The sequence below is a fragment of the Calypte anna genome, chromosome 3 (assembly GCF_003957555.1).
Source record: "Calypte anna isolate BGI_N300 chromosome 3, bCalAnn1_v1.p, whole genome shotgun sequence".
In the NCBI taxonomy this organism is placed as follows: Eukaryota; Metazoa; Chordata; class Aves; order Apodiformes; family Trochilidae; genus Calypte; species Calypte anna.
The window spans coordinates 110897982-110909090 of record NC_044246.1 but is presented as its reverse complement, the minus strand read 5'-3'; the positions used below and the strand labels follow the sequence as shown (position 1 = coordinate 110909090).

The 11109-nt window shown below is 43.1% G+C and overlaps 1 protein-coding gene across 2 annotated transcripts in view; it reads right to left on the bottom strand.

The window, feature by feature from the left end:
• Positions 1 to 7213, bottom strand: part of TFAP2D (transcription factor AP-2 delta) — a 50440-nt gene extending 43227 nt beyond the window's left edge. The window contains exons 1-3 of one of the 2 annotated variants that reach the window (XM_008499825.2): positions 7157 to 7213; positions 5727 to 6224; positions 1971 to 2031 (exon numbers count right to left, since the gene is read on the bottom strand). In XM_008499825.2, the coding sequence (XP_008498047.1) occupies positions 1971 to 2031; positions 5727 to 6224; positions 7157 to 7195 (598 nt within the window). In that variant the 5' untranslated portion in view covers positions 7196 to 7213. Of the gene's footprint in view, positions 1 to 1970; positions 2032 to 5726; positions 6273 to 7156 lie in introns of those variants that run through there. The other variant, XM_030448071.1, reaches the window with a different exon arrangement.
• Between the last annotated feature and the right edge of the window lie 3896 nt (positions 7214 to 11109).

Genomic DNA, 11109 nt, shown 5'->3' with positions numbered 1-11109 from the left:
TTATTGCTAACACCTATCCTTTTTTTTTGAAGTCGGACAAAATATTTATTATGTATTTTTAATATACACTTGAAACTTATATTTTCGCCTTTGATATCTTCCCTGAATATGCCAAGACAGAGATAGCAGTGCAGAAGTAGTTCAGCACTTAGATCAGGGTAAAGAAAACCTTGCATTTTCATGCTGGATTTCCTTTACTATCAATCTTTAAATCCTTGAATAATTTGATCGCTTTAAAAAGAGAGAGAGGGAGAAGGAGAGTCTTGACTACAATCATCTGCACAGGTAATTGGAATCTGCTTAACAGGAGCCGAATAAACTGTAGTTGAGCTCAGCTGAGCTTTGAGCCACCCTTCAGCTGGGAAATGAGAACCGCAGTCAAACATGAGAGGCGCAGACCCTAGCTGATGGAGACTCCCTGTTTCTTTCAGCTAACGACCTCTGCTTCTCGGAGGTCAGCTCTCGGATCAAACCCGAAATAATTATCCCTTTTCCTGGAGATAATTAGAAACCGTTCAAATCCGAAAGAGAACGACCTAGGCTGGCACAGCACAAGCTGTCCAGGAGTACCCATACTCTCCTCGCTCCTCTCAGCAATGCCCATGGAGGGTCCGGGACATTTGGAGAGAGTCTGTGTGTGTGTGTGTCCCCACTCTTCTTCCCCATCGTTGTCCCCCCTCCGCTGTCCCCTCCTTGCGACGGCAGCGGGACCGGGGCCGCGGGGCCGGAGCGGAGCGGTGGCGGGAGCTGTCCCTTCAGCACCACCGGCACCGACCCGCCCGGCCCCTTCCCCGCCACCTCCCGCCTTTCCTCCCCGCCGGTCCCAACATCCGTCCTGCCAAGCCCCAGTATCTTGCTCAGGGTCAATGTGAGGAGAGAAGACCCCAAAACGTCCCCTCTAACAATCGCAGAATGGTTTATGTTGGAAGGGGACTTAAAGCTCTTCTAGTTCCACTGCCATGAGGAGGAACATCTTCCACTAGACCAGGTTGTTTCAAGCCCCATCCAACTTGGCCTTCAACATTTCCAGGGAGGGGGCGGCCACAAAGGGTTAAATTCTGGTGGGTAAAACCGCGTGTTGTGCAGGCTCTCGATCTCCACTCCCCATAGTTCTGTGTGACTATTGTTTCAGCATAAAGTTTCTTAAGGGACAAAATCAGATGTCTGGCACAATAGTATCACATCCTAAAATAATCTACTCAATATCTATTCTTCATGGTGGGTATAACGAATGAGGAAAGGCAGTAACGGGATAAGAAACACACATTCCAAGAGACTGAGTTGTGAAGTGTCCTCCCTCTGACTGTGTTACTCGTTTTATACTACGAATGGAAGTGTGTATTTAAGCCTGTAAGAATTGTGTTCTTACGTTAGGCCTTTAGGCTGTTTCTGTTTCTCTTCACGGTAAACGATGGTAACAACACCCCCCCCCAAAAAAAAAAACCCACTCAGATTTAGCAAATGCTGGAAAAATGTATATTTACCAGAGTTCCAAATCTTTTCTCTAACTTTGAAGTTAGCTATTTACATTGACAGATGGGTATCAAATGAAGTGACAGAGTTCCACACTGATCTGAAGTGCTACTGAAACCACATTTCCAAAAAAATCCACCTTCTTTTCCCCACACTAGATCAAGCTGCCGATTTCCTAGCCCGGAGCAAGGGAACACGTTTCTCAAACTATCAGGGATCAATTCGAATAAACGTGGAATGATAAAACGAGTCAAGAAAGCTTTGGATTCAGCGGGAGTATCCGAGAGCTACCGAGGAACAGATCACTTGCAAAGTGCAAATAGGGTGGGAAATGTGAAGTGCTCTAAGCTAGTTTGAAAGTACTTCTGTCAAATTAACACCATTTCAGCAGTATCCAAACTGTGCTAAACAGTGGGGGAGGGACAGAAAGAAAGAGAAGGAGGTTTATGTTTAAAAAAAAATAAATTTGATAGACACAAGTATTTGTAACCTCTTACCTCTTCTTATCACACCTCCTTGCCCGTTCAGTACAAGTCCACACTGGGCCTCCACTGAGCTCTTAAGTAATGAGGGGGAGGGAAAGGAAAGAAAGGAAAGAAAGAAATCAGATCCAGAAACCCACATAGCTTTTTCTTTGTTACACGACTCGCACAGGAACAATAGTTAAGGTGAACTGGGAAAAAAACACACAGTGCCTCTCATTGGATTCGGGTGCTTTGGAGAAATCCCACCGCCACCCTGTAGTCTGCCCCTTACTCCAATAAATACGGAGTAATTATCACTTTAATTGCTATTTAAAGGCGAATTTCTTCTGAACTAGGGTGCTAGATAGGCAGATGTGGCAGGATAGAGAAACTAGTCTTGAGACAAGTGTGTTCCCCCTCTACAGTTGCATGCACAAAGGTCAAAATACACTTTTATACGGTATTTTAATATGTTTAGCTGTATATTTATATATAGACATACAGCTAAATTAATACATAGGTGTCGTGACACATGTATACCGACTTACAAAGTGTGCACAGGAATAGACAAAGAGCACAAACAACAGACGACAGAGTGGGCTTTGCCGGCTACACAGAGTAGTAAGGGTATTGTAACAATTCCTGTGACCACGCATAGGTGAAGATGAATATGCATCTGTATGCACACACACACAGGCACCCATGTGGGGGTGTGGAGTGAAGAACCATCCAAAAACCTGCCTAGGGCTTCTGGTGCACATCCGAAGAGATCTCACTTCTTTATTCTCTTGTTACAAGGCTGATTATTTGGGGTTCTTCGCCCTCCTTAATAAATATTTTTATTGGAATGATAAAAGGCTTGAAAGGGTTGGGTTTTCTTTGGGGTTTTCCTTATGTTGGGGTTAAAAAAAACACAACAAAGCAAACCTAAATCTATGCCCAGTGGAAATGTGTTAAAGACGCATTTTCCTCTACAAACAAACGAGGTATTGGACATGAAAGAGGCCTTTAAGGGTGTTAACCTACTCAACAGCCCGTGAAGAGTTAAGTAAATGCGGAGAGAGTCGGTGCATAATAAAAACCCCACTTTACAAAACAACCTTTACAGTCCTGGCTCTCTCCCCCACTTTCACCATATTGGCGCTGGCCCTGTAAGACCTTCCTTTTCAAGGCTCTTTATTATTTTAAGTGTTCTGCCTTAAAGTGATTATGAAATCAATATGAAAAAAACTTGGCGACTGAGCATAAATTAAAGCGGTGATGGGAAAAGGTGTGACAGTTTTCTTTGTTGCCCATGGAAAATCTTTTTAGGGCACTGAAAGATGCCACTCCAGCTCCAAGACTGTTTGCATCTGTTAGGCTGACTTAAACCGCCCTCGAAACTATTGGACATTCACTTAAAATTCTGTGCAGGGAAAAGTATATTTACATTTGTTGCATTTGAAATGAGGCATATGCTGATGAACGTTTAAAAAAAGAAAGGCTAAGGAGAAAGGGGAAGACTGGGTTAGATCCCAATTTTGATCGAAAAGTATTTGTGTACGGTCGGGTTTCTGTTTGCCACCAAAACGCTTCCCTCTAAGCCCAAGGTGGCATTCACAAGAGTTCAAGTTTGGTCGGAATCGTCTAAATCATAACGAGAAATATTAATATTTTCAACTTGTCACCATTCAGACTTTCTGATATTTCAATACACTCACTCCTCTGTTCAGGAAAACAAGGACGAGGAAAAATAAACACCTAAGTCTTTTATTTGTGAATAAAATGAGATAGAAAAAAATAACATGTCCGGAGAAAAGCTCTCTTTAAATAAATAATAAATATAATGTGCCTCTAGCAGCTTAACAAACCTCTCTCTCTGGCGCTTTTTTTTTTTTTTTTTTTTTTTTTTTTTTTTAAAGGGAAACATGTTGTTTGGTCGGATGACATTGCATAAATGACCAGTTGAATGGCACTAAGTCGAAAATTGGATAAACTATGGTGCTTTTTTGCCCGGGATTTAGGCATTGTCTGCTGTCTTGCAAACGTTCCTAATCCTCTCTTTTGAAAAATACAAGGCTTTGTGCCTGCCAAAGAAAAAAAATTTGTACAGATACAAAAAAATCAGCAGCAGACGTGGTTATAAAAAGGAGTAAATAGGTTTTAGTTGGGCTGAGCAGTGAATGACTGATTTTTTTTTTTTTTTTTTTTTTTTGAGGGGGTAACATAAGGGGATCCTTGAGAAAAATGTAAACAAACAAACAAGCAACAACAACAAAAAAATAGCCAGAGAGGATAAAATTATAAAGTGAATTTTAATGGAGAAAGATAGGTTCAAATAGTTAAGGTTTCCTCCTCAGAGATATAAAAGATAACATGCTTTGTTATCCAGTTATTTCCTTCCCACAAAAAAAAAAACCAAAAAAACCCAAAACAAACAAAAAAAAAATCTACGATATAAATGGAGATTCGAGTTTTGGTTTGGTTTTAAGGAAAAAAGAAGAGAAACCTTTTTAGTTTTACAAACTTCGGGGGTTTTTTTGTGTGATTTTTTTGCTGTTGTTTTTTGTTTTGTTTTGTTGCTTTTTTTTTTTTTTCCCGAGCCTTTGACCACTACGTCTATTTTGGAAAGACCACCCTAGCCAGCTTTGTATGACTGGGAGCAAGATTTGAGGGAAAAGTAAGTACAGTAAATACGGTCCTGTTTGTCTCTCCCCGCTGCTCGGGAAACCTTTGGTTCCTCAGCTGGTCGGGAGAAGGAAGATTTGCTTTTGATTTGGTGGACTTCGTGAAAGGGGTGTCAGATAAAGGAGGGCGTTGTTTGCAGTTCTAGAAACAAATTTCATTTACCCTACGGACTCAATTTACCAGATCTGAATTTTTAGTGCGGAGGAAAAGATTTCTGAGAGGATAAACTCGAGGTTTTGATACATAGAAATAGAATTTTTTAATTTTTTTTTTTTTTTTTTTTAATGCGTCCAGATGTCGGTTAGGACAGAACAGATGATCAGGCACACAGATAGATGAATTCAGCTTTATCTGTTCGTGTGTCTCTCCCTATAAAAGTCTAGATGGGGAATTGCGAGGGATTTTTAGCAGACTGAATATTTCTGACTAACATTTGCTCCCGTTTATTTCTTCCGTGACTCATAATTCGGAGTTGAACGGAAGGTTTGCTTTTGTATGTATGTCGGAAAGCAGATTTATTGCATGCCCTGTTTTTTTTTTTTTTTTTTTTTTTTTTTGTTGTTGTTGTTCTTTCTTACTCTATCTTTTCCTGCACACATTTTCCTGCTCTGGCGGCGCGAATTGTTTAAACGGTTCCGTTCGTGGAAAGAAAGGAAAAGTTTATGAAAAGCAAGGAGGTGGCTTTTGCGTGGTTGAGTTTAGTTTTTGTGGGACTTCGGAAGGGCTGATCCAACCCCATACGCGGACCCGCACAGACACGCACGCACCCCGCGATCTCCGGATAAGCCCCACGGTCTCAGCCATCACAGAGACCCATCCCACTCGGTTTTTTTCTTGTTTTTTTTGGTGGTGTTTTGCTTTGTTTTGTTTTTGTTTATTTGTTTGCTTTGTTTAGCCAAGAAAGATTACTTGTTTACTTTTTTTTTTTTTTCCCCTCCACAGTTTTTTGTTGCTACTTGTCGGATGGGACGGGGTCTGGTTAGGATTTTGAATTAATCTTCCCTCCTTTGTATGAGCGGAGGAAAAACGAGAGGGTGGGGGTGGGGGTAGGGGGGGGTTGGGGACCAGGGCAGGGGGGAGGGGAGAAGAAGGTGCCTCGAAAGGAAATCGCATGCTATTTACCTGCAAATCGTCTGCTCCCGAGGCTGCAAGCCCGAGGCTTGGTCCTGGCAGGAGTCTTTGATCTGGATGCATCCCATACTGGGATCCATGGCTCATAAGAGACAGGTCGTGGCGGCGGTAAGCATCTAAGCACCCCAGCTCTCTCCTCTGCTCGTCCAAGCAAGAGGACTTAAGCGCCCGTGCATTGTGGAGGTTGATAAAATCAGTGGGTTCCCCATGGTGGATCTGCTGGTAGTATTGCTGGGAGTGATGGAGAGAGTTCAAGGAGTAAGCGTCGGGGTTGACTGCCGGGTGGCTGTGTTGGAACTCGTAGTGAAAGGACTGGTGGTGCAGTGGGGTGTACTGGTGGTTAGTGGAGAAGTACGGGGAGGCGAACTCGGTGCCCGTGGTAGAGTAAGTGAGTGGAGATGAGGAGGAATAGGCGACAGTCGAGTTGGCCACAGACTCCAGGCATCCAAGCTGCATCAAACGGTAACTGTTTGATCCGTCGTGACGTATCTGCAAGGAAGAAGTGAAAAGAAGACCCCAAAACTGGAGGTTTGTCATTGAAAGCCCCGGGTGCGGTTCCTCCAAGCACGTTGTCCTGCATCGCTTCTCCCCCTGCAGAAGCTTCTAAACCTGCGGGCGGCAACCCCAGCAACAAAAGACCCTTTCCTACCTTGGGCTGGTGCCATAAAGGTCTATTCAAAAAAACCCCATAAACAGCCCAGACTGCCCTTAATACCGTTAAGCAAAAGGAATCCAAGCAGTGAAATAAAAAACAAAAAAACCAAAACAACAAACTATCTTTCTATCTGTCTGTCTATCTATCTGTCTATCCACCTCCTGATCACAGCTGTAATATCTGGGGCTGACACACAAAAAAAGTCATCAAACAGAGGAAACTACCGAGAACACACACAAATCCCGTCTCTTTTACAGCGTTACACACTGAGAAAGCTTTGCCGCCTGCTTGCCTTCCTTTCTCCTTTCCTTCCCTTCTATTTTTTTTTTTTGAACCCCTATTTTTCTTTCTTTTTCAAAATAACGAATCAGCTCCGAAATTCCCCCCCTCCCCCTTTTCCTGCGTTTCGAAAGAAAAGGGGAGTCTTGTTTTTTTAGTGAGAACTCCCCATTCCTGGCGAGCTGGTGGTGATTTCTCTCCACTTCATTATATTATTAGGGGTATTATTCTGATTTTCGTTCTGGCAACGGTTTTAACGTGGTAATGAGTTGCCCTTTCTGGCGACAGATGTCATAACGAATTTTCTCTCTATACTTCTTTAAGTTATCTCTGAAGCCGGATTATAATTAAATGTAACGGTCCAATATGGATTTAAAAAAAAATGGAAACAACCACACAGGCACATGCACACACACATATGCACACACACACACACATCCCCACACGCACACACATCCATACACACACTCACACACACACAAAATACCTCTGCATCGTGGACGAGACCTGGAAAGGTAGTTGACATTTTTTGGTTCTCCGAAAAAAAAAAAAAAAAAAAAAAAAAAAAAAAAAAAAAAAGAGGGAGAGAGAGAGAGAAAGAGAGGAAAAGGGAAAAAGGGGAAAAAAAAAAAAAAAAAGAGCCAACTCTGGATAAAATTCCCCTCTTCAAATAATTAAAAAAAAATAAATAAAAAAGGTAAAAATTTGAAAAATCCAAAGTTCATGTATTTCCCCAATTTTTTTTAGAAAAAAAATCTACAAACAGAGAGAATTTGCAATGTATCTGCATAGAGCAGATCTCTCGCTTTTCCATGCACCTCCTTAAAAACCTGTAGGAACAAAATTTTCCCTCTGCACAAAAGCTGCTCCCTGGATCAGATTTTGTACTTGCTGGGTATTTCTTTGGCTGATGTCGTAGGTCCCTTGGTAATATAGAAGTTTTGAAAATTAAGCATCAGCACTGAGAACTGGGAGGACAATAGATAGAGGAGCTTCATCCCAGGAGACAAGGAATAAATATTGTATCTTCGCCTAATAAGGAACTGTAGGTTCTTTCAACATTTTATACATTTTTTCCTCCACTCTTTAGAATGCTTTTTCTTACCCAGGCTATTATGGGAGATAATCTGATCGAAAGGGGTATTTTGTGTACATTTTATTGGGAAGACTAAAAGCTAATATATATTAATATATATTTTTAAACCATCATTTTCAATAGGTAAGTGCTCCTTCCTGTTGATTATACTGCTTTTAAATACTGACCAGAATCTAAGATTGCACATTTGTGTGTGTGTCTGTTTAACTGTATTTTTTTTTTTCTAAATGAAAACCATGCGGTTTGTTTTGGTTTGGGCTTTTTTTTTTTGTAGGCTTTTTTTTTTTTTTTTTTTTACCTTGCATTTACATCGAATTTAAGTCCACTCCACACTCCAACCTGCTTTTAAAGCTTCCTAATATGCTATTTTATAGGCTTCTTTAAATAGCATTTTTCAAACATAAAACTAGGGTGAGACCACAAAGTACCACTGCAGTGGCATATTATATGGAATTATACATAAAATACATTTAGATCTACGGAATGACATCTGTCTATACAGAAGAAAGAAAACTAGGGAAGGGAACGTCTCAGCTAAAGACTATCGATGGCCCTTTTTCCCTTCGACATATTTAAGTGCCGATATATTTTATTGATGGAAATACACGGAGGCTGCGTATCCCTGGGTGGCAAAGCTGAAGGGGTACGTTCTTTATTTATTTAATGACACCGGTCCGAGCAGTTGCCACTCGGGCAATAAGTCCTCTCTCTGCCTGCTCTCCCCCTCTCTCTGCCCCCAGGTAGAGGCTCTTCAGCCCCCGAAGTGATGGGGAGAGCCGGGAGGGAGGGAGGGGGGGGAGATCGGGGGAGGGAGAGGGGGGAGAGTCACACACCCTCCGAGATGATGCCAGCCCAAATGGCATTTCCCGACCGGGTGGCTCTGCTGATGGCCAGCTTCCACAGATGATAAGCGTGGAGATAGGAGAGGGTGTAACTCGCTTTTAATTGCCATTTAATTTGCGTTGCTTTTAAGCGTTTAAGCTGCGAAGGTGTCTTAATAATAAGCCGCAGGCAAATAGGCATGTGGCTCTCTTCTCCCTCTTTTCTCCTCTCCTTTTTCTCTCCCTTTTTCTTTTTTCTTTTTTTTTTTTTTTTTTTTTTTTTTTTTTGGTCCAGGTTTTGGGAGGGTTTATTGGTATTTGCTCCGGCAGGAGCTGTCACTCAGCCCTCTTGGCTCTCACCAAATGGACAAAGGCACACGACTGGCATGGAAGTGCCTTGTCTGGGATGGGAAAAGGGAGGTGGTGATAACGGCGTGCGGAGGGGTCAGCCCCAAATCCCGCGACCCGGGGAGCACGGAGGGGCTGGGCTCCCCCTGAGCCATCCGGCCCGCCTTTCCTGGGGGGGGGGAAGTGGGAGGAAAATGGGAAGGGAGGGAGGAAGGGAGGGAGGAGGAAAGGAGGGGAGGAGGAAAGGGAAGGAAGGAGGAAAAGGAGGGAGGAAAGGGATGGGAAGAAGGAAAAGGAGAAAGGAGGAGGGAAGGAAGGAAGGAGGGAAGGAAGGAAGGAAGGAAGGAAGGAAGGAGGGAAGGAAGGAGGGAAGGAAGGAAGGAAGGAAGGAAGGAAGGAAGGAAGGAAGGAAGGAAGGAAGGAAGGAAGGAAGGAAGGAAGGAAGGAAGGAAGGAAGGAAGGAAGGAAGGAAGGAAGGAAGGAAGGAAGGAAGGAAGGAAGGAAAGAAGGAAGGAAGGAAGGAAGGAAGGAAGGAAGGAAGGAAGGAAGGAAGGAAGGAAGGAAGGAAGGAAGGAAGGAAGGAAGGAAGGAAGGAAGGAAGGAAGGAAGGAAGGAAGGAAGGAAGGAATTTTATCTTTCCCCTCATTTGGATTTGCTACCAGTTCTGATGTTAATGAAATAAAAATATTTCTCCCCGATATATATTTGAGACAATTATAGGACCTCTTCTAAGTTCAGATTTTCTTTAACTCCTCAAGTTCTTTGTAGTAGAAAGAATAAAAGAATACGTAGACATAAACAAACTCTGCTCTTTTTAACACCTCGTTGGACCCTGACGATCACACTTTGAGATGCCACACCGGCCTTGAGTAGGACGGCTTAGACCTTCAAAGAAAAAGTTAAAGCACTTTGAGTACACCTTCCTGACGAACACACAAGTGTCCCTTCCCTTCGAGGCCGAAGGCAAACCCCTTCCCACTCATCCAGGTCACTGCACCCCCAACTCGGACGATTTCTTTCTCCTCAGACGGTCATTTGAGCAGCGTCACTTTAGCCCTGTCTAGTGGGGTTTTTGGTGTTCTTTTTATTTTTATTTTTGTTTGTTTTTTTCCCCTGGAGTTGGGAAGGCGAGGAGAGGGGAATTATCCTCGGCCTCAGCAAGACAAGCCCTTGGGGGGACAACGATACAACCAGGGTGACTCTGGCGGGGATGGCTGCAGCGCTCCCCATAGTCACCTCCAAAGCACTCATTATCCATCTATTTTTTTTTCCTTTCTTTTTTTCTCTCTCTTTTTTTTTTTTTTTTTTTTTTTTTTTTTCCTTTTTCTTTTTTAGGCAGGGAAAGGGTTTGGGGTGTCGATTCCTTTTTTTTTTGTACCCTTTGGGTGCTGTGGTGCGGTTATCATCACCCCGTACCTGAGCGCTGCTCCGGGGAGGGGCTGCCCGGCTACTTGCGGTGCTGATACACAAACACAAATCCAAGGGCTGATAATTTTCAAACTCGTTTCCCGAACTGTCAGGAGATAACCCCTCTTCAAAAGACCCGTCTTGAGAATGATCTCCCCCCGGTTCGACCCTTTTCTCTTCCCCAGACAAAACCTCAGACACAACATCAGCCAGCTCGGAGCCCAACTTCCCTTCAGACAACAACAAAGCCACCAAAATGTTTTTGTTGCGAGGAAAGTTTATAAGAAACCCGGCTTGCCAGATGCACGTTACTGGTCAGTTCCATCTGTTAGCTTCACTTACAGACCCTAAAAAAATCATATAGACCGTTTGCGCTTTTAACTCCTCCCCAATCCAATTAATAACGCGAGTCAAAGCGCAAAGCACTTATTAATTACTCCGAAAGAAAAATTCTTTCAGGGAAGTTAATTGGGAGCTTTCTGGTTTTCCAACCAGCGCCATAAGCTGATGGTCGGAGCAGACAGACTTCGCCTTGAGTTTCATTGTGGCTGGGCACGTTGTTTACCCCCTGCTTAAAGTTTGCTTCTGCTCCTAGGTTACACAAAAGGGGATTTTAGGTTTGGTCTGTCTGTCTATCTATCTATCTATCTATCTATCTATTTATTTTTAAGGGGTCTGAAAAAAAAATGGGCTGCTGGATGGAGTAAGGGGTGTATGGGTGGAAAAAAAAACCCAACAAGCTCCCTCTCTGGCATCATCTGGGTTTCC